The sequence below is a fragment of the Sciurus vulgaris genome (assembly GCF_902686455.1).
Source record: "Sciurus vulgaris genome assembly, chromosome: 3".
Lineage (NCBI taxonomy): Eukaryota > Metazoa > Chordata > Mammalia > Rodentia > Sciuridae > Sciurus > Sciurus vulgaris.
In genome coordinates, this window is record NC_136463.1 from 181,905,986 (window position 1) to 181,929,395 (window position 23,410).

General features: G+C 51.4%; 1 protein-coding gene across 1 annotated transcript; it reads right to left on the reverse strand.

Annotated features, from left to right (window-relative positions):
• Nucleotides 1-2,530: 2,530 nt before the first annotated feature.
• Nucleotides 2,531-6,485, reverse strand: NPPC (natriuretic peptide C). The gene is made up of 3 exons (XM_079130726.1): nucleotides 6,277-6,485; nucleotides 5,543-5,853; nucleotides 2,531-2,721 (listed from the first exon to the last, which is right to left on the reverse strand). Exons 1-2 carry the CDS (start codon nucleotides 6,364-6,366, stop codon nucleotides 5,563-5,565), a joined length of 381 nt encoding a protein of 126 aa, XP_078986852.1. The 5' UTR covers nucleotides 6,367-6,485; the 3' UTR covers nucleotides 2,531-2,721; nucleotides 5,543-5,562.
• Nucleotides 6,486-23,410: the final 16,925 nt, after the last annotated feature.

Genomic DNA, 23,410 nt, shown 5'->3' on the forward strand with positions numbered 1-23,410 from the left:
TGCCGACAGGCCCTTAAGTGGGCCTCGTGCCCTGGGCTTTTCCTCCAGGCACGTTGGGAGCCCAGGGAGGCCCCTGGGCCTAGTCTTGCCAAGGCAGGGCTTCTGCTGTCCACAGCTGCAGCAGTAGGGACCGGTCTCGGTGACTCCTCCTGTATTGCCCACCCCTCTTCCTCCCCACAATAGCTGAGCAGTTCGGCAAAGGACAGGTTTCCTGGGCCCTTCAGTACCTGTCCCTAATGCCCCACCCAGCTGGCCCTTCACAGGGAAACCGCTAACACTGCAGCAGTATCCAGCCTGTTCCAGAGGACCAGGACTCCAGGCAGCCCCACCCCTGAGGCCAGTCATTGTTGCCGTCACTCCATGTGGGAGAGAAGCTACAGGTTCTGCAGGCAGCTTGAGACGCAAGAGGTCAGGAAGGAGGCAGGACCCATACGAGATGCTCAGAGCTCTTGGTAATACCACGGGGGAAATTCCTGGAGGCTGCCCAACATTTCCAGTTACTTACTGAATGTTTGTCAGTACTTCCTGGATTTCCAGCAGACCCCCTGGCTGAATGACATGTCCCATTTGCTGCTCAGGAGGCAGTGACAGGAATCCAGGGTTGGATGTACAAGGAGGCCTGGCTGCCTCGCCATCTCCTAACCCATAGATTGAGAGGCCGGCCTGGCCCAGGGAGGATTGAAGTTGGCAGCAGAGTGTGGCCTGTGTTGTTTGCATGGGATGCACGCTACTCAGGAGAACAGTACTTATAGTCTGGGCCTGAGAGTCCTTATCTGCTCTTGGATGCTGGCAGTCCAGGTGCTGTCCACTGGGAAGATCCTTTAGCATAGAGTGGTGGCTCCCTGGATCCCAGAATTCACCATCCCTGCATCGTCACCAGCAAAACCTGCAGTGTAGGGCCTGCCCCCTGCCATCTCCCTGACCCTGCCACATTCCTCCTCTTCCCCTTTTTAAGGGGGTCTGTGGGCAGCACAGTGAGCCAAAGTCCTGGTGAGGCCTGGGTGCCATAGCCCTCATCCTCACCAACATGAACACCACATCTCCAGGCACAGAGGAGAGAGTGAGACAGGAAGGCGCAGGCCTGGCACTGGAGAGCTGACTCCAAGGGCACTGGCACAAGGAGGGTGGGAAGGCTCCCCCTCCCCAGCTGGGACATGTCTGTGTTGGCCATGCGTCCATCTGAGAACCTGGTGCTGGAAGGTGGCGAGGAGCAAGGGCTCTTCACGCCAGCAGGAAGACCAGGTGCTGCCGGCCACCTTCTCCAGCCAATTTTCTTCCGGAACTCTTGCCCTGCCTCTGGCCTGAAGCTCCCAACTCGCCTGAGCAGGGAGCCCCCAATCCACCTGATGTCACCAGCCCTAGAGGCTTTTTAGGCCTCTGCTTTCCCCTACTGGGGATCAGACATCCAAGAACATTACACAGGGGTGTCAGAGAACGGAGGATGTAGTGAGATTACCTCCAAGTTATTTAAAAATTTCTTACTGGTTTCAGGCAAAGAGATTCTAATCTAAATTATATTCATAAATTCAGAATCATTATTCATAATTTCACATGCAAGGCTCCATGGGGCTCAGGAACTCTAATTGTTAGCAGCTTCAAGTGGAGAGAAAAACCACAGCGCCCTCACAAAGCAGCCACGTGACCCCGATGTGAACTCTGCTAACACCTACTCCACCTCGGAGGGCCTCAGCCCCAGGCTCCCGGCCCAGGCCGCAGTCATTAGGGGAAATGACCCAGCAGGCTTTGGGAACAAGTCTGTGAGAGAGTAGCTGAATGCCTAGGGCGGCTTGACCCCTGCAAGATGTCCAAACACAGTCTCCCCAAAAGTGAGGGCACATTTCCCGAGATTTCTTCCCCTAAAAACAGAGAAGGTGGAGTGGGATTGAGGAGCCCCTACGGCAGCTGAATCCAATTTCAATGCGGTCAGTGGCGTGGATTCCCAGTGGTCAGGTGCTTGAGCAGAGCTGGTCAGAATCACCTGGGACAAACTCCACAGGGCTAGTCCTGTCCTGAGAGACTCAGATTCAGTAAAGTGAAGGGAGCTGAGGGACAGAAATCTGGTTTTTAACAAGCTCTCTGGGGAATTCTGATACAAATAAATCCAGAATTGGGAACCTGACTGATCTATTTTGGAGATAAATGCCTTGTGATCAGATTTGCTTTCTGCCTCAGACTAATTCCTAAAAATTAAATGCAATGAGTAAATAAAGACAGTTTTCAAGATGTTCATGGAATGAGTTTTTTTTTTTTTTTTTTACATTTTCAACTAGTTAGGACAAAAACATTACAATGATTGGCTTCTTTCATTTAGTTACATAAATAAAATTTTTATAAATATCTCTTTATAAACAATATAAATAGCTTTACAACATAAATACATTTATGCATGACATGAATTTACAAACAGCAATGTCTTACAGCTGGTGTTGTCAGTCTCTTAAAAACTGTCCCTTGTCATCAAGTCGGTTTAGGTGTGTGTTTCATGTATATAATATATATATAATATATAACTTTTTATTTTTCATTTTCAAAAAAAAAAAACAAACAATAAAATCATACCCTCCCCTCCCCAAATAATAATAAAACAGCTGGTGTTGTGTATTCCCAGTACCAGGGGGGAAAAAAAAAGAAATGTAAAAGCCACATTGCGTTGGAGGTGTTTCCAGATGCTAGAGGCTGATGACCAAGGATGACCTCAGCACACGGAGCAAGTTCCCAATCCTGAAACAGAGTGGACACAGGACACTCAGTTCTGGCCCTTCGGCTGAGAACCCCAGCCTACAGGCCAGTTCTAGAAATTTCCTCCCCTTTTCTACAGCAGTACAAAGTAATGTCCCTCTGCCTTTCCTTCAGGCCCCTGATGAAGGCCTTCCTGTGGAGGGGAAGGGCCTTCTGCACCCGCCCTGCCCCCCTCTCAGCTCCCGCTGCTGCCCTTGCTCAGATGGAACCAGCATGTCTGCCAGCTCTCCCGGCTCCTCTGATCCAGGCTTTGCCCTCAGCACCATGAGGTATGGTGAGGAAAAGCCAGGGATTCCCCCATCTCTCTTTTGCTACAACACAAACCCTCAGCCAGGGGTTTGCCCCACTTTATGTGTCTGGGTGACCACAGAGGGACGGAGAAGAGAAACATCTGGGAAGTCAGGAATCCTGGGTTCGAATCTCAGCTCCAAACTCCACTCCCTGGGTTGCTGTGAGTGTTGTTGTCCTCACCCATAAAGTGGATAATTGCCACCTCCCAGGGCTGGTGCTGGCATTCACCAGGAGCCCCATATTAGGCAGCAGCAGGGTCTGGCTCACAGCCACCACTCAGTAAAGAGCACGTCCTTCCCTAGCTGCCCTTGCTGTCGAGGGGCTGGTCCCAGGTCTCCTGGAGTAGAAGGCAAAGGATGTTTGGGAGCCTGAGGAAGTGACAGTCAAGCTGGGCAGGTGGGCTGAGGGCATGGGAGTGCCGTGATGAGAGCTGCGCCAGTCCCTGCTGATGCGTGTGCGCGTGCTCCAGGGCCCAAGGAAGGCGTCCTCCTGAGACAGGGTCCTCCCTCGGGATAGCACTCACGGAGGGACCCCAGGCCTCAACGGCTCCGGCAGCTCTCCCTAACTCTCTCCCCACCTCTGGCTGCTCCATCTGTTTAGATGAAAGATGCCTGTGATGTTCCTGGGGCCCAGGGCAAAGTGTTCATTGAGGTCTCAGCCATACCCAGTCTCTGTCATTAGTATTTTATAATCGAGACCTATAACCATCAGCAACAGTTATTATGGTGGTACTTGGAACTAAAGTTAACCCCTGACTAGAGAAGTGGTCACAATCTGTCTTTCTCTTTAAGGCTTTATCCTGGGCATCTCCACCAGGAGACTGCACGTGCAGGACGAATCCTCAGCTCTCTCTGGGGATGGGGCCGGTCAGAGTTGGGTGGAGGAAGCTAAGGCTGTTGTCAGTCATCTAAGCTAAGAACTGCTAGGAGACTGATTCTGCCCTGGTCAGAGAAGTCTTAACAATCCTGATTCCTTCTATCCAGCATCACTCTCTATCCATGCGGCCACCACCTGGTGCCCACACCCAGCCATGCCAAGAACAAGGCACTTTCAGGGAAGTGCATTCCAGGCACTAACTCGTAGGTTAACTAGCTTTCATTTAGATTCCAAAGTCTGAGCTTGGCACATAAGTCACAAACTGATCATTTGAAGCTTTGAACTCCATCTCCTTTTTGTTCAGACAGGAGAGAAGAGAGCAAAAGACATCAAGTGGTAGTACTGAAGGCTGGCTTCTCTCTCCCCATACAGAGGAGACTCAAGATCACAGACAAATGAAGCCCGCAGAACTGGGGGAAAGTACGAGCTTGATCAAACCTGACTGCAGAGAGAGGAAGGAGGTGGCGGAAGCTAGAGCAGGTGGCAGGTGGGATGAGTCCGGTATGCAGGTTTCTCTGGTCATTGACGAATATTTATAAGCACTCCCTTGGGGGGTGATGTAGGTCCCAGATGGCCTTAGGCCAGCATCTGGCCCTTAAGTTGCATGAGTTAATATGGGGACTTGAATAGGTTTGCAAACCAATGTACCTCTTGCAAAAGTGTCAGGCAATGCGCTGGACAGGCACTCTTGTTTCCTGCTGGGAGACCAGACTTTCTGGGTGGAGAGAGTAGCCTCCCCAAGCCTGGGGTGGGACAGACAGGGTGTGGGACAGCAGCTGGGCTGGAGGCAAGGCTAGAAAGCAGCAGGAGCCTGACCCTAATGTCCTCAAATGTCAATGTCAGATGTGCACTGGTGGCAGCAAGAATGCAGAGGAGCGGGGTGGTCTTTGTAGCAGTAAATTGGCATCATGTGCACCTGATGGGGGCTGCAGGCAGGCTAGAGGTTTCCAGCTCTGATGGAGGGTGAAGAGACCATGCCAGAAAAAGGGTTCCCACAGCACAATTTGGATGGGGACAGGGTTGGTGAGGAAATTTGTTTTGGATATGTAGAATTTGAGGTTGGGGCAAGACCTGGATTTATTTTAGTCTGTTTTTTCCCCTGACCTAAAACAGGGTCACAAACACCAAGGTTTTCCCCTGAAGCCACAGGGCTAAGCAGCATCAGGACCCTGGACAGACCAGTTTGCCCACAAGGGGTTTGAAGAAGGGACGAGAATCAGGATGGCCCACGGAGAAGGGCTCCCTGATGCTGCCCATGGAGGCCATCCTGGAAGGGGCAGACACTTCTCAGTAGGTCCCATTTCAGGAACAACAGGTCAAATGCTAATTTGATGGATGGGACCCTTCAGCCTTTCTGCTTCTACGAAGGAAGGTAGATGGGTTCATCCAGGCTAAGCCACCTCCGACCTTTCCCAGATTCCCTTACCACTTCATCCTTCACTTTTTTTTGTCTGTAAAATGGGACGATAAATGGGGTTGCCTAGTGCACAGTCGGTCCCATGCCAGGATCGCATGCCAGGGCCCAGGGATCCTTGAGGAACCTAGCCCGCCTGTTCGGTGGAGGTGCGCTTTGGTTCCCCAGAGCGCTAAAGCTAGGCGAGCGCAAGCGCCCTGCGGTCGGGTTGGTGGTACTCACCGCCGCCAGGGGTCGCCGCACTAACATCCCAGGCCGCTCATGGAGCCGATCCGGTCCAGTTTGAGGCCAAAGCAGCCTTTGGACAAGCCCTTCTTGTTGCCTCCTTTGTATTTGCGCGCGTTAGGGTGCTCATGAAGAAGGCGGGCCCACGCTGCCCGCGACTTGGTGTCCACGCGCAGGTCCCGGAGCAGTCGCGACCGGTCGCCCTTGAGGTTGGCGCCGCCGCCCCCAGGAGTCTTGTCGCCCTTCTTCTGACCGCCGCCAGCAGCCTGGGGCTCAGCCAGCTCCTCCCCTGGCGGGGTTCGTGGGACCTGTCCGGGAAAAGAGTAGGCAGGTGAAGAGACGCACGGTTGCAGCGCAGGTGACTTTGCCGGGCTTCAGATGCTAAGCCCCACGCGCCCGTCTGCACGGTTGTCCCTTCCCAGCCGCAAGCGCACCCCCACCAAAGCCGCACAGTTGGGCCCCGCATCCACCTGCCACGCGGTCGCAGTCGTCCGCTCCTCCGGGGAGCTTTTTGCCCTCCCCTCATTTGCCACTTGCTGGGCTGGCCACAATGAGGCAGGGGAGCTGCGCATGTGGGGACTTTGCCGAGGCTGGTGGCGTAGACCCCGTGCGTCCGGGTTCGAGGACGGACCTCCGGGGGAGAGGCTGCTTTCCCACACTCTCCGGTTCCTCCTGCGCGCCACATCCTCCCACGCCCCTCACAGGCCCAGCGTCCCCGCGACAGCACCCACCTTCGGTGGCGCCCCGGGCTTGGCTTCAGAGGACCGGAGGGAGAGGAGCGTGAGCAGCAGAGCGCAGGCGAGCAGCTGGGAGAGGTGCATGGTGCCGGCGGGGCCGAGGGGCGCAGACCGGCAGCAGCGAGGGCGCGCGGGACTGGCGGGCAGACGGGCAGAGCTGCCGGGCGAGTGCGGGTCCACCAATGCTGCAGGGCGCCGGCTGGGTGCGCTCTGAGCCCGTGGCTCCGCTCGCGCTTTTATAATCCAACCTGCCGCTGATGTCATCCTCCCGCCCACCGGGCCGCCCGGGCCAATGGCACCGCGCACGCGGCCCAGCCGAGGGCCGGGAGGGGGCCGCGGGGGCTCTCCCCTCTGCCCCCACCCACAACGCACCCCCGAGGGATCCGGCGGCTCCGCGGACTAGCTTCGGGCTGCACTCGGAGCTGCAGAGCAGCGCGCAAGGAAACTCCTTTTTGCAGAGATCGCGCGCCCTGGCATGCAAGAGTCGGTGCGCCCAGTGCCCTATGCACCCGCTGGGTACTCACCGCAAGCTCTCTACCAGGAAGAGATTCGTATTTTTCTTTGCAGGTGCAAAGCCAGGCTTAGAGGAATTAAGTCACTGACCTAAAGTAGTTCAGCCAAAAAGTTGGCGCCGTCCGAAATCCATGCAAATCTGCCTTGTTGCCAAACTCTTCCCAGGCACCCGACAGGCGCGGTTTGGCTTTGCGGCTCCACTTTTTACCAGTTCGCCAGGGTGGGACTACGGATAGCCCCGAATCGTTAGGTTTGGGAGGCAGAGGTACGGCCCGAGGTCTTGGCGGCAGGCGCAGGGAGAGCGAGGAGTGCAAGTCTTCTACACCCGAAAGTGCAAGCGTTTCGCCAGCCCGCGTGTTTGAGCACCAGCCTGAAATCAGGGGGGCTGCGAGGGCAGGCCCAAAATACTTGTACCCGTGCTTATACGGGGTACCCGTGCGCATACGGGCGGTGGCACCATGTTTGGCCACTGTTACTCTAGGTTCACACTCAGCTGGGGTCCACTGCACAGAATGTCCTGGCCTCTGACCCTGCGGGTGGCTTCCATTTGCGGTGATCCGTGCGGGCCTGTCCTTTCCCGTCAGGCATCAGGATCCGCAGGGTGGGAATGTCTGCTCCAGTGTCCAGTGCACCTGCACAGGTCCAAGCACCGCCTAGCCTCCCTGAGTCCTGGGTTTCCTTCATGTATTTGACTGTGAAGAGGTCCCCATTGTGGCTATCAGGATAGGCCAGATATCTCTGCTGCTCTCGCCTTGTTTTGGGTGTCTTGGTTCCTCCAGCTCCAAGGGAGTCCCTGCCTCCTGTGTGGGCCATGCAGGCCACTGAAGGTTCCTGCAACTCCAAGAAGTGAACTTGAAATTCTGACGCCTGTGCTGAGCAGGCTGAAGGCAGGACAGTGGAGAGGGAATGCCCTGCGTCCAGGGCTCCTGGTGGTCCCCAGGAGTGAAGAGAACCTGAGAGAGGAGGGAGAGGAGGCTGCCCTAGAGACAGAGGGCTGCTGGAGTCAAGAGGCCTTGGAGTACCGGGTGTCCCAGCGTGGCTGTGCCAGTGGAGCCAGGTCCTGGAGCTAGGGAGGGAAGGGTCCCCTGGTCTGCACCCTCAGTGGTCTTTCTCTCCCGTGGCCCCTTCCCAACCTTGTGTCCTGAGTCATAAACTGAGGACCAACAGCTCCCAGGGTCTTTTTTGTTTAGGAGCTAATCCACTGGTGAGGTCTGAATTTGGGGCAGCAGATCACCTGATCTCTAGGAAGATCCAGACCTCACCAGCGCCACCCCATTGCCACCCATGGATTCGTAGCACTCCCATTTGAAGAGAAAAGAGGAGAAGCAAGGAGAAAGAGGGATGGCTTCTGGGTGGCTATCGAAGTTCTGTCTCCTCTTTGCCTACAGGACAAAGAGGGCTGACACTAGCCAAACTTCTCTGCGGTTTGTTTTATTTATACCTGCTTAAAGAGCTGGGTACACCAGACACATTGCCTCTAGAGTCGGGCACTGGTTTGGTTTCTGGGGTAGCAGTGACCTCCTTTCAAAGTCCCTGAATAAGAGCAGGTCGGAAGCTCCCATGCTCATGGCTACCTCCTTCTCAGTATCTGTAGGTTGCTTCTGCCTGTCTTCTGTGTCCCTGGACCACTTGGTGATGGCCTGTGACTTGAGGTCTCCCCTATATTTGATCAAGCCACCACTTCATCCCTTCATGGCAGGGCCAATGCCCTGCATCCACTTTCCCTCTTTGCAAGGGGAATCTTCTGGTAGCTGCCCCTCTCGATCACTGAGCTGAAGAGCTACCTGCGGAGTGAAACTTTCCTGGGACAGGCCCTAGCGGCTTTTGCTTAGCTGGGGCAGGAGCACAGTGGGTAGGAGTTCCAGGTCTGGGCTATACGGACCGTCAGAGAGGGACAGTACCTAAGTGCAGCTGAGAGGAAGGTTTCTTGCTCCCTGTGGTTTCCCTCCTGGGTCTGGACTTGGGTTCTGGCCCCTTCCTGCCTTTCCCATGGGAAGTCTACTCCTTCTCCCAGTCCTAGGGGCCTGGCCTGGAAAGTCGACTGACAGAAAGGCTGAAATGAGCTCGTTCAGGGCACTATGTTGATTTCTTGTACAAACAAGCAAGCAAAGGAGGGAGAAAAGGCCACTGTGTCTCAGGGACCTGGCAATTCTGTAGGGAATCCTGTTATTTGCCACTTACCCACTCACTGATCTCCCAGGATCCACAGAGCATCCCTCAAGCCTGCTCAGTATCCCAACTTCCATCCCAGCAGGGAAGAACTGCCGAGAGACACACACTGGCTCTGTTGACTGAAAGGCACAATGACAGAGATGTGGCACCCTGGGGGGCCCTCCCAGAGTCTGGGTCAGCAGAGGGGGTCCTGGAGAAGGAGATTCTGTGCCAAGTTAGAAACACAGGACAGGAAGGGAAGAGAGGAAAGCCCAGATGGGGAACAGCAACTCCCTTGAGGCTCGCAGACTCGAGCTCAGAAGAAGCCATCCAAGAAAAAACAGAGGAGAAAAAATATCGAATGAGAAGATTGCTAAAGGAGGACCTGGGGAACCGACATAGAGGAGATGCTGGTTGCAGAATGCTTGTGCCCAGAACTAGGGAGGGTGGAAGGCTGCAGGGAGGGGCACCTGAGAAGGCAGCCTGGGAGAGGCAGCGCTGGGGTCTGGAGTGCTCTGCAGGCAGGGGATGTGGCAGAGCGTGGGCAGGGGCTCATCTTTCAAGTGGGAGCCTATTGTGCACATGGGGGTGGGGGAGCACACAAGCTTGAACGGTGAGGGGGGGAGCGATCAGTTAGGGGAGAGGGTGGAGGGAGCAGAGAGTGGGGACTGTCAGAGCCAAGAAGTGGGCCAAGCCCCAGGCATCAGAGTGCCACATGGCTGGGACCTTTCTCTCTCTCCAGGCCTTCTGGAGGGTGGGGACCTGTAAGAAAAGATCCCATTTAGAGGGTGCCTCGGGGAAGGGAAGGCATGCCCACCACAGAGGGGTCCTTTCTGGGACAGTCACTGTCCAGTCTGTAACATGACAGGAAGGAACAGGAGAGTGGGCCCTGGCCAGGATGCCTCTGGCAAGAATGTGCAAGGCTTCCGGGAGGTTGAGGACCTGGCCATTCCAGAGTGGGCAGCCCTCCCAGGAGGAGGGCAAGAGCGCCCCCTCCCGGCCCGGGGCTGCAGAGGCAGAATCTCAGGGTCTTGGAGGGGAGGACTGCTGAGCCGCCCATCTGTTTTCTTTGCAATTATTTCATCCTGGGGCCCGTTCCAGCTGCAGAGCTTCTCAGAGAGGACACTAAACAGTCAGTGAACAGTTCTTGGGGAGGCCGGGTAGGGAAGTAGCCTCGGGACCTTGGCCAAGTTCCATCACTGTGCAGGGCCTTCAGTGTCACCACCTGTAATTGGGAGAAGACAGTCCTTGCCTCCTGGACAGGGGCAGAGTGGATCTGGAGGCCCTATGAGAATCTCCAGCCCCTGGCGAAGGCAGCAGGAAGCAGCTGAGGCAGAGGAGGGATCTAAGTGTTACAGCACGTACACAAGGTTCCAGGCAGCAGGGCCCCAGTGCCCCTAATGCTCCGTGGGACTGTCTCGTGGTACAGACCCTCAGGGGACACAGAGTCCTGGCCAGGTCTGCTTGAACTGGGCACCTCCCTCCTGAAGTCCTGCACCTATGGGCCTGGACTTCAGAGAGGAGCTGGAGGCCAAGGAAGTGTCATCCATTCTTTGCAGGCCAAAAATTCCAGGAAAGCTTAACTTCATCATGCCGTGAGTCTTTGACCCCAGGACACCCCCACCTGATGAGGCAGCTGCCCTCCTTCCCCTTTCCCAGGGGCCCTGCCAGCACCTGCTCCAGATGGCCTCCAACCCTGCTGTCCTACGCAAGCCCATGACGTCAGAGTTTATCCCTCTCTGCTCCCCTTTTCCCTGCCAAAAAGAAAAGATAGGTCCTCAACAGATAGACTCAGTTCCGGAAGGAAACAACTGCTCCCCATCTGGCTGCAAACAGGCAGGTGAGCGTGCAGGGAAGCAGAGAGCTAAGGCCTGAGGCAGTGGGCAGGCTGGAGGGAGAAAGGACTTCCCAGCAGGAGTCGGTTTAGTGTCCCCAGGTCCACCCGCACGGAGCTGGCACCAGATTTTGGCAGAGGGAATAGGTTTGCTGCCCAGCTCTGTGCTCTGGGGACCAGGGCTTGACTTGGCATATAGAATTTTCCAAGCAGCGAGCCTCTCTTATACTGTTCTGGGGTCCCTACAGGAACCCCCCTTCTTGGTTTGTTCCTGCTATCTGATCTTGAGTCCTTGTTTCAGATCTGATAGAGGCCACAGTCTTCAAGGATGGCAATTCTGTAGGGAATCCTGTTATTTGCCATTACCCACTCACTGATCTCCCAGGATCCACAGAGCATCCCTCAAGCCTGCTCAGTATCCCAACTTCCATCCCAGCAGGGAAGAACTGCCGAGAAACACACACTGGCTCTGTTGACTGAAAGGCACAATGACAGAGATGTGGCACTACTGAGGGTAGAAGGGACCCCAAGTGTCTTACAGAAACCCCTTAACTTGGTCCTTTCATAGAAGGGATCATAGGATGGGCTCATTAGGACCCAGGGCCACCAGTCACCTTGAGGGAGTCACATCTCCAGGTTTTTGATGCCAGAAAGTTCTCTGCAGATTTCTGCCCAGTGAGTATGTGATCATTCACTGCTCTCTGGTGATGGTCAATTTCTGAAATGAGAATGACCAGAAAACACTAGCAAGAAAGAGATGTGACCCAGCCAAGATGATAACGAGGGCTAAAGGGAACATGCTTTTTGCAATCTGGGCTCCACAGGGATTGGAAAATACTTTTGAGCTCAAAGGTCATAAATTGTTTGAAAAACCACCACTGTGGTGGTGTGAATCGTCCCTAGGACCAATGTGTAATATCACATGAGAAACCTGCGCACCCCCAGCTGTGAAGGGGCTCAGTTGGTAGAGTGCTTGCCTTGCATGCACAAGGCCCTTGGTTCATTCCCCAGCACAGTGACCCCCCTAAAAAGAAAAAGAAAAACCTGTCCTCAGGATTGCCCAGGAAGGTCCCTTGTGATCCAGTGTGGGTTTGGCAAGGAGAAGGGTCCCCCACCAATTGATGGCCTGTTTTGCCTAGTGGGAGAAATAATTACGAGCGGAAGCCCCAGATAGAATAGAGTTTGGAACTTCCTGTCAAACAGCCGACTAGGAATCTGGCCTCCAGGGAGGTGGAGAGGGCAGAGGCGGGCCATGTGTGGAGTGGACACACGTCAGGCCTTGTTTGCTGCCTGGCGTCTCTGGAGAAGCGGAACTGCCAAGTGCTGGCTTTCCCAGGCTCCCTCGCAGCTTGCGCTCGGGTGTGTGACCAGCCCGCCCAACCCCAATGTGCCAGCCCCAGGTTTTCAATCAGATGCCATTATCTCAAGCCAGTCCTGGGGAGGGATGTCAGTCAGTTCCTGGGCGGGGGGTGGGTGGGCGGTGACAGTGGCAGTAGCATCCACTCTCCTGTCAGGGTCCTCATTGGCACAAATATCTCATAAATGTTGGCACCAATGGCTGCTCTGAGGTCCTCCTTGGAATCTCTCTTCAGTTTATATTGGGGACTGACCCTGGGTGGCTTGTCTCCTAGCCTTCCTGACAGCCCAATGCCCCCCAATTTTTTGTTTGTTCTTTTTAGTTTTACATGACAGTAGGATGTATTTTGACATGATACACACATGGAGTGGAACTTCCCATCTTGTGATTGTACATGATGTGGAGTTACACTGGTCGTGTGTTCATATATGAACATAGGAAGGTTCTGTCCCATTCATTCTACTGTCTTTCCCAATCCCGTTCCCTCCCTTCCCCCACCCCCCCATCCAACCCTGTGAATCTGCATTCCCCACCACCACCACCTATTGTGAGTCAGCATCCGCATATCAGAGAGAACATTTGGCCTTTGGTTTTTAGGATTGGCTTATTTCACTTAGCATGATATTCTCCAGTTCCGTCCATTTACCAAGGCCATAATTTCATCATGCTTTTTGGCTGAGTAATATTCCATTGTGTACATGTACCACATTTTCTTTATCCATTCATTTGTTGAAGGGCACCTGGGTTGGTTCCATAACTAGGCTATTGTGAATTGAGCTGCTATGAACATTGATGTGGCTGCCTCACTGTGGTATGCTGATTTTAAGTCCCTTGGGAATATGCCGAGGAGTGGGATAACTGGGTCAAGTGGAGGTTCCATTTCAAGTTTTTTGAGGAATCTCTCTACTGCTTTCCAGAGCAGTTGCACCAACTTGCAGTCCCACCAGCAATGTATGAGTTCACCTTTCCTCTACACCCTCGTGGACATTTCCAGTGCCCTTTTAATACAACACTTTTCTCCTTTACCCACTGAGTTGCTTTGGCTGCTTATATTCAGCTCCTGAATGGTCATGGGGCGGGGCACAGGAGTCCTGGGGTCCACTGCTTGGCCTGTCCAACATTTCATCCTTGGGCTTTCTGCCAGAGTCCCACTGGCCCCCCTGATGTGTGGGCGAGGACATCTGGGGGTATTCTGGCTTTCTTTCATCAGCGATGAATCGCAGGACAAAGAGGAAGCAAAATTAGGGGGTCCAGGTAGTTCCCCTATAGAAACAGTAAAGTGAATCATCGGAACAGCACTCAGTGACTGGGTCAGGCTGACTCCCTCTACAAATCATATTCTAAATTATTTTATGGGGATGATTAAAAGCCTCACAGTGCCTCTATAGAATCAGAGAGTTCTTGAATAGGTTCCTAGAGCATTAATTGGCTAAAATACATGCACATGACACGTGCTCATACACATGACTAAAGGAAGCAAATGCTTCTAACCTCAGCCTCTTCTTACCGCTTTAGACCCAGATGTACTTCTCAAGCAGAACAGGCTTCCCTGGCTCAGAGGAAAGGTGCTGAGGTGCTGTCAGGGAGTCCAGAAGGCTGGGTGCTGGCTGAGCCTGGGTAGAGCAGTGAAGGGCTCTGGTCCCGTGGCCGATGCCAGGAACAGGTGCCTGGCTTCAGAAACAGTGCCCAGATTGTTCTGCCAGACAATCTCCTGTGGCCCACAGAAATACAGACTCTGACGATTTGGGAGTCATCCTGTGGCCCTGGCTCCTGACCTCCCCATGCCTGACCCTGCTTGGGCTCTAGACTGCCACGTTTCTCTGTGCTCTTGGGTTTCCACAGTGCCCTGGCTGGAAGTGCATGAGAGCAGCAGTCAGACTGGGGAGGCTTGGCTATGCTTGTTCATGGAGAACCTTCTGGAAAGCAAGGCTCCTTAAGAAGGATGCATGACCATCAGGTATGGTTTCTGGCCAAAGGGTCTGGCCAGGACCCAGAATGGGTGGGTTGGCCACAGACTTTTTTCAGAGTGCGATGACAACCCTGCGGAGGCCCAAGGCTGTGCTTTCGCTGGGTTGGCTCTCGTAGACGTCTCCCCTGGTTCAGCCTAGACAGCCTGGGTCCCAGCACTGGAGCCCCTGCCCCACCCCCCAGCATATCACTAGCCCAGCCTACATACCACTGGGGCTCCCCCTCATACCCTACCAGCTTCTCAGGGGACTGGTGTGCTTATCACTGTAGCCCCCGTACCCCTACACTGCCTGCCCAACTGTTGGGACTTGGTGAATGTAGGGGACTGAATGTCAGCTGCTGCAGGAGCAGGAGCAGCAGGGGCAGAGGCAGCCTCCATCTGCACGGAGGGAAGGTCCAAGGAAACCACAGCTGCCCATTCTGCAGATGGGGCCCTGGAGGCTCCCACCAGCACCCTGATCCGCCTTCAGTCACACCAGGACACTGCAGGCTGCCCAGGCCTAGCGGGTGAGCTGGCTTATGTCCCATGAGTCATGAGGACCGGGCCTGAGAGCGCGGTCCTGCTGCCCCACGAGAACATCTGCTGGGGACAGCTGTCTGCGCCGAGCGGAGCGGCTCCCGTGGGAATGTGGTGTGCAGCTTGGCAGTCACCCGGACTCAGCTCCTCCACCGTCCATGGCCATTTTCTGTGGGAGGGGGAGCTCAGAGTTCTGGGGCCTTTGTCACATCTGTCAGCAGCCATTTCTTCGGGGCCTCACTGTCCTTTTTTCTCATTCTTTCCTCTTTAATTTCTGGGAGGTCCGGGAAGGGTGGTCCAGACTGGTGGGGAGTGTTGTGGCCATAAGGAGCAGGGAAGTAGATCTGGTGTCAGGAAAACATCCCTCTTGGTGGCCAGTGTGAATTAGTGGGTCTCAGGTCAGAGTCTCAGCATTCGAGGTGGGCCGGGCAGGGGCTAGGGTGCAGGGCAGGGCACACAAGGCTGCTCACTCTTCAGTGTCCTTGAGCACAGGACTGTTGGGACTCACCTAAGATTCCAAGGCGGTGGAGCCCCGGGACCTCAGAGCCAAGGAATGAACCAGCTCTGACCTCCCCTGAGAAGGCTGCTGCAGGCCAGCCGCTTGGGCCCTGAAGGCAGAGCTTCTGTTCCACCTTGGCAGGTTACAAGGGGTGGGGACCTCACAGTTCATCACCTCCTGCTCCTATCCCAACTCCTCTTCTGGCTGACACCCACCTGGAGGTGGCCCCAGGGCCTAGGGTTGCTGCAGAGTCTGGGACTGACATAGGAGAGACCGAAACGAGACAGTGGCCCAGACTGGGGCAGAGCCTGGAGTCTGGGGGGGGGGGTGTGCGTGTGTGTGTGTGTTTGTGTGTCCACCTGGTCCCAGTGGCTGGGAAGCCTTCAGACTAAGGCCAGGCCATCACTGGGGTCACAGCCACAGTGGGAGGACCTGTTCAATCCCAGGAGGGCTCAGCTTACAGGATTCTCTCCTGTGCAGGGGAATCAGGGCATCCCGTGCCTCCAGGGCAGGGGCACAGGCTGGGAAAGGAGCTGCTCCTGGCAGTTATCTGACTCCAAGAGGACTTGCCCAGCAGCGATGAGCTCATGGGCACAAGCATAGAGCCGGGTGGTGACAGGAAAGGAATGGCAAATGTTCTCGGGAGACCTGGAGGCTTGGACCTTTCACATGAGCTCATGCGATAAGATGATTCCCCGGCCTTGCCAGGCCAGGAGCCGGGGCAGCTGCTCCGAGTGGCCCTGTGGCCCCGGCCCTGCCCTGAACACTCCTCACCTCTCTCCCTCTCTCCAAATCCCAACCCCCTGCCGCCCACTGAAACCTTGGGCCAAGCCCAAGAAACCCAGCATTGGGATGACCTGAGCAAAGTCGAACTTCTTTGGATGGACTGATGATTCTTTTTACAACCAGTCTCTAATTGTGTGGGGGTGTGTGGCATGGCATATCCATCCAAGGTTATAGTGTAAGATTGAAAGGTCAAAATACAGCAAATCCACCAACACCTCTAGTGATACAGCACTGCCTGCCTCCTCCCCTCCTAGGCTGTCAGAGTTTCCCTGCAACTTCTGTGCCTAGCTGGGAATTGAAATGCACTTCTCTTGTGACCAGCTTTCTCCTTAACATTACTTCACAGTGTCCTTTCCCATGAATCTGCATAGTCTGCAATGTAATAGGTGGTTGTCAGGATTTGGACTGCTTTTAGTGTCACTTGCTTATACACTGCAGAGCTAAAACATCTCTATACAAAGTTTCTGTTTTCTCCCTTTCCATTCATCTTTTCTTCCTTCTTCCTCTTTTCCTCCCTCCCCCCCTTCCTTCCTTCATCCCATCCATCCATTATCCATCCACCCATCCAGGAGCTGCTGGTTGAGGGAGTTTGTAGCAGATCCCGTGGCTCGGGAGCTGTAGGAGCCTGGGCTGTCTGGCGTGGCTGGCTGAGTATTTATTGGCCTCTTTTTCAGCTTCCCAGATACACTATATCTTTATTTGTGTTACATCGAAGACCCTTGGAGTTACCTTATATGGTCTTCCTCTAATTCCTAAAACTTTCTGAAATATTTTATCAGATTATTAGATTCAAAGAAATTTTTTTTTAGTTGTCAATGGACCTTTATTTATTTATTTATCTGTCTACGTGCGGTGCCGAGAATGGAACCCAGGGCTTCACACATGCTAGGCGAGAGCTCTGAGCCACAACGCCGGCCCTAGATACTTTGATATTGCGATTCCCCACGTTTCCCATGACATTTTCTTCCACTCGCTGCCTTTCTGCATGCTTGTGTATGAATGCTGGAGAGTTAGTGTCGATTCCAGCTTTGCTGCGCCAGCTCTTTCATTACTGGTCACTGAACTCGAGCCTTTGCCCCAGGGCCCCTGGAGGACTGGGATGGGGCTTGCTTTGCTCCCTCGAGCCAGCCTGGGAAAGACCACCTCACAGTATGGACCACAGAGCGGCTCTGGTTCTTATGAACTGGGCATTTTTACCTACATAGTGCAGATGGGAAACTGAGCTCAGAAATGTGAATACTAAGAAGGCCTCAGATAGGACCCAAACGCAGAGTCTGCACTTTGTCCCGAAACCAGTGTCTCAGTAGATGGGGTGAGTGTACACTTTTACCTTCAGCTGTGGTTTTTAAAATGATTATGTGTGGATGCATGTGAGTATTTCATTCCAACCTGTCTGGAATGTTCTGTGGTGAATGGTGAGTAAAATCTGCTCTCCGCATGCCATTACTATCAATTTCCCTATGAATATAGTGGTAATTGTTCCTTTCATCATTTTATATTCACTTGACTCATGATATACTAAACTCAAATAGAGTTCACATCTGCTCTACCACATAGTTCTGACAATGTCACGTATATTCTGTAGACTCATAGGTATTTCCCCTGGTTTTGCTTCAAGAAAATTACCTGAGCTGTTGTTTTTCCAAATACGAGTTATTATTACTTTATAAAATTAAGTTTAATTTTAATAAGTTATATTTTATTTTCATTTAAACTCTTCTTATGGATTTTTAATTTTATTGCATTGTGACCAGAGAATATAACATGTAATATTTATGGGATTTGAACTTTACTGAGATTTTTCTTTGTGCCTGAACATAAGCCCCAGAATTAGAGAGACACCCAATTCCAGCTATAAGGAATTTTGTGGGTCCGGTATCCAAGAGTGTGGTGGAAGAGTTCCTTTCTTTGGAGCTGATGATTGGGTTGGTGGCCTGGCTGTGCCTGAGGAGAGGCCTGGGCAGCATGGGAGCAGATGCTGCGGGCCGTGACCTTGGTGGGGTCTGGACTGCATGGTGGCCGTGACCCTGCTATCTGTGCTGTGCTCCCTATCTAGTCCCAGGCACTGCGAGAGCCTGGGCCGGGCACTTCTGGGGGAACTGAGAGGAGAGACCCGAGCTGCGTTCTGGACGGAATGATTAGCCAAGGAGAGAGAGTCCCTTCCTTCAATCGCAGTGGTGATAACAGGAGACCTACTAGGTCAAAGATATCCCTTTATGAAGACTTCAGATACATATGGACAGACTGCTCCCAAAGAGTGGCAGAGACATACCCTCTCCCCCCCAGAAGTGTGGAAAGCCCTTTTCCTTGCACCCTCTTGGACACAGAGTCTTCAGTCTCTTTACCTCTGATAATCTTGTGGCAGGAGAGACATTCTCTGGGTTTTGTGAGGTGATGGTAGTGACGTGTATGGTTTTCTTCCCTTGGTTACCAGCAAGCCTGACTCTGCTTTCAAGGTCACTGGCCATTTGCTGATCTTGATCGATAACTGCTCTATAGCCATCGTTCATTTCCACTGCCGTATTCTTTTCAGATGTAAGAGTTATTCATATATCAGGAACATTATTGCACTTGCTTCTCACACATCCAGATACTGTTCTCAGTTTCTACTTTGGTTTTCAAATATACATGAATGCCATATAGAAATTTCAATTTTCCAGATAGTCAAATCTATCCTTTTTAAATGGTCTCTAGCTTTAGCGTCATTTTCAGAAAGGCCTCCCCTCTCACCTCCCAAGATTAAATAAACATTCACCTATTTTTTCTAGGACTTCTATTAAGTTTGGTATGTATTGGTTTATGTACACATTTTTACTTCTAATCCATCTGGAATTTATTAAGATGTGAGGTAGGGATCCAGCTTTATTTTTTTTTAACATGGAAAAATTTAAAGCAGGTGTTCCCAATCACCTACCACAATCATTTTTTTAAAATCCAAATAAAAGTATAAAACATTTCACTTTAGATGATGTTATTTCCTGGTGAACACTCCAGGGTAAGTAACTTACAAAATGCACTCTCAGACTCAGTAATTAAATGTTATTAATTCTTTATCTGGTTCTTTAACTCAAGAAAGTTTTGTCCAGAAAGAATGGTTTCTCTTTAATTATTGATTTGTAGCCATCTTTTCTTGGCAGTACTTTGTGGTCCTAGCCCTCACAAGTCCTCACGAGCTCATGGTGGTAGACCCAGGTCCCTGGAGTATGTCTAATGTTTTCCCCTCCCTAGCACAGTTGCTGTGTGTTGGCGTTAAGAGGGGTGAGCTGCCAGCTTATCCAAAAGTGATATCCAGTCATTAAAATGCAGTTTAGTAAGAAGAAGATGCAGAATTCAACTGTTTTACTCCACTGAGTTTACATCTGATCAATGTCTCCCTCCTGGACCAGGGACTGGTGGCATTAAGGCGCTAACCTCAAGACATGTCAGGAACTGGACTCTTCTCTGAGCATATGAGGCTCACATCCTCCCCAATTTCTGCCCCTGGAAACCAAGGTCAAGGAAAAGAGCTTTAATCAAAGTGATAAATTGTTTTATGCATCTAAAATCACTTTACAAAACGATGAATATGAGAGGACTTTAAGTGAGCAAGTGACGGAGGGCCTGTCTCAGCGTATGCTGCTGTAGCAGGGCACCAGACACCGGGTCACTTATGAACAATAGAAGTATATTGGGGGGGGCTGGGGCTGGGGGGCTGGGGATATAGCTCAGTTGGTTGAGTGCTTGCCTTGCAAGCATAAGGCCTTGGGTTCAAATCCCCAGCACCTAAAAAAAAAAAAAAAAAAAAAAAAAAGAAGTATATTGGGCTCTTGGTTCTGGAGGCTGGGACTGATCTGGTGAGGATCCTTTGGATGTGTTATACCATGGTGAAAGGTGTCACATGATTAGAGAGAAATGGAGGTAGGGAGGAAGGAAAGGGGAGAGAGGGGGGAGCCGGCGGGGGGCGGGGAGAGAGAGAGAGAGAGAGAGGGAGAGAGACTAGGATTGAACTCACAGCTCAAACTCTTTTACATTGGCATTCGTCCATGACCTAAACACCACCCATCCGGCTCCAATACTTGCACTGGAGATGAAGTTTCCGGCCCTTGCTCTGGGGAGACACATTCAAACCACAGCAATACCATATCGCTCTCAGAGATACAAACTTGGGTAAAAGTGTGGGTTTGCTTTGCGGCACTAACGTGTAAGAAATGTCACATTTTCCCCATTTTTCTACATCAGATTAAATGTGGCTCAGCCTTCAGCTGTCTTCTTGACCGAACAGTTGATTTCATATTTTGGTGACTCACTTTTCTGTCCCAGAATTCCCAAGACTCATGGGGGTGGGTGTTGAAGTCAGGATCACGGTAGCCCAGAGGGTTTAGCTAGAGGAACTTATTGTGGAACAATTCTCAATACATGAAGCTAAGAGGATAGTGGCACAGAGCTGGGAAGATGATAAAGGGGCCCCTGGACAGGACCATGACCAAGCAGGGCATAGAATGAAGAGAATGGATCCGCGGACAAGAAGGTAAATAGGGAACAACCAGCACAGACTTTCGGGAGTTCCCCAACACCCTGGGCTGTGCTCAACACTGGTGTGGCTCTCTGTCCAGGCTGGGGTGGACCCAGTTCCCCCAGGGGAACTGACTGTTGAGCAAGCTGGGATATGGGAGACCCTGGGGCCTTGGCGTGTGGATGGGAAGGCTGAGCTGCCCCAGGGGGCTTCCTGTGGAGACTTCCCTGGACACATGCGTGGTGGAGCCGCCTGCCTTTCCCCTTGGATGCTCTCCAGGGTGGTGCCCTTGGAGCCAGACTGTGTTGTTTCAGAGCCTGTTGGAGGTTCCGCTGATGCTGTACGTACAGTTGCCCCAGGGCCAGCAGTGTCGCTAGGCCCACCTCGGTGGGAGGTCGGGGCTCCCAGGCAGGAGGTGCCAAAGCCAGCCAGGGGCGCCCAGAGGGCAGAGGTGGAGCCCCCAAAGCTCACCTTATCTGCTTGAGAGCTTTGAGTTGAGCTGATCAGAAGAAACCTCCTTCACAACCAAAGTAGAGCCATTCTCTCTCTCTCTCCCTCTCTCCCTCTCTCTCTCTCTCTCTCTCTCCCTCTCTCTCTCTCTCTCTCCCTTCAGTACTGGGGATTGAATCCTGGACCTCATGCATCATACTACTGAGCTACATTCCCAGCCCCGCTCCAGAATTTAGTACAAGTCAATGCCTCCAACGAGTTTACCTCCCTAGGAAGGATGGAGTCATTCGAAACAGACATGGCCTTTCCATCAGCCTGAAAAGAAACCTTGACTCCCTTGTGTTTGTTTTGTTTTTTTCAGTCCTGGGGAGCACATCCAGGCCGTGTGCTTGCTAAGCAAATCTCTACCCCTGGACTGTACCCTCAGCCCCACACCCTGCACCCCTCAACCACAATCCCCAGTCCCTCCACATCCCCAGGCCTCCGTCCCTGGACTTGCCTCTTCTGGGCCTTTCATATATGGAGCCGTACAATATGTGACCCTTGTGTCTGGCTTCTCCACTTAGCATAACGTTCTCAGAGTTGTTGCAGTATTATTGGTGCTTCCTTTCTTTTTATGGCGAAACAGTATCCCATTGTATGGAGAGACCACGTTTTGTTTCTCTATTAGTTGATGGACAATTGGGTTATTTCCACTACTTGGATATTATGAATAATGCTTCCATGAATATGCATGACTAAGATTTTGTGTGGATCTATATTTTGATTTTCTTGAGTATATAACTAGGACTGGAACTACTGGTCATATAAACCCCACATTTAACTTTTTGGGAAGCTGCCAGTTCTTTAAAGAGCTTCACTGTACATTCCCACCAACTGTGTGGATAAGGGTCTGATTTCTCCAGGCCATTACCAACACTTATTATTTGTCTTGTTTACAGTCATGGACATGAAGAAAGAAGTCTTTCTTTAAAATTAAAAAAACTTGATAAAAGCTAAGCAACCTCAAAAGATATCGATTACACATCAGTGTTCATAGCTGCTCAATTCACAATAGCCAGACTGTGGAACCAACCTAGATGCCCTCCAATTGATGAATGGATAAAGAAACTGCAGTATATATATATATATATATATATATATATACACAATGGAATATTACTCAGCCATAAAGAATAATAAAATTATGGCATTTGTAGGCAAATGGGTGAAATTGGAGAATATCATGTTAAGTGAAATAAGCCAATCTCAAAAAAGAAGAGAATGAATGATCTTGCTGATAAGCAGATGATGACACATAATGGGGGGTGGGAGGGAGACAAGAATGGAGGAAAGAGGGACTGTATAGAGGGAAAAGAGGGATGGGAGGGGGAGGGGGACGGAAAAAATAGCAGAATGAATCAAACATCATTACCCTATGTAAATATATGATTACACAAATGGTATGCCTCTACTTCATTTGTTTACAATAAAATAAATTTTAAAAATAAATAAATAAAAAAATAAAAAATTAAAAAAGATATCAATTATATTATTTTTATAAATAACATTAGTAACTATAGTGACCATGGACATGTGATATGTTAATGTTAACAGTTTATTCCCCAAAGTAAGTTTATCATGTTCATATATTCTTAACTTTCTCTCTATATATTTTAATTAAACTTTAAGATGGAAGAATACAAACTTATTACAACCTAATAAAATTACCACAAATTCCATATAACAAAATCTAAATGAGATTTTACTGTGTAGATATTCAAGATGCTCTTTGGTCATTATATTTTGTTTAGTAAAAATATCCCTACAAATCCTAACACTTCCCCATTGTATTAGTCTGTTTTCCACTGCTATAACAAAATACATGAGGCTGAATAATGTATAAAGAAAGCAGGCTTACTTAGCTCACAGTTTTGGAGACTGAAAGTTCTAGATTGGGTGACTTCATTGATTCAACCTTTGGTAAGGTTCCACATAACTGCATTACAACCAAGAGTTGAATGCCATCATAGTAGGAGTGCATATGAGAGCATACAAGAGGGAAAAATCACGTGCTCTGTTAATTAACTTCCTGTTACTGTAACAAAACACCTGAGGTAATAAACTTAAAAACAGGAAAGGTTCCTTTTGGCTCATGGTTTCAGAAGTTTCAGTCCATGGTTGGTTGGCCCTGTTGCTTTTGGCCTGTGGTGAGGTAGCACATCATGGTGGGAAGTATGTGGTAGAGTAAAACTGCTCACTTCATGGTAGCCAGGAAGCAAAGAGAGACAAAGAGAAGGAGAGCAGTGGAGCCACAATCCCCTTTAAGGGCATGCCCCCAATGACCTAAAAGCTCCCACTGGGCTCCACCTCTTAAAGGTTTCACAACCTCCCAATAGCACCAAGTGTAGGCCAATCCTTTAGATCTAAACTATAGCTCATAGCAAGACAGGAAGTCAGAGTGGTGAGGGGTCTGTTTTGCTTTTTAATAACAACTCTCTCTGGAGAACTAACCAGGGTCCCATGAGAATTACCTTAATCCCTTCAGAGGGTGACCCATCAACGGCCTAATGGCCTCCCAC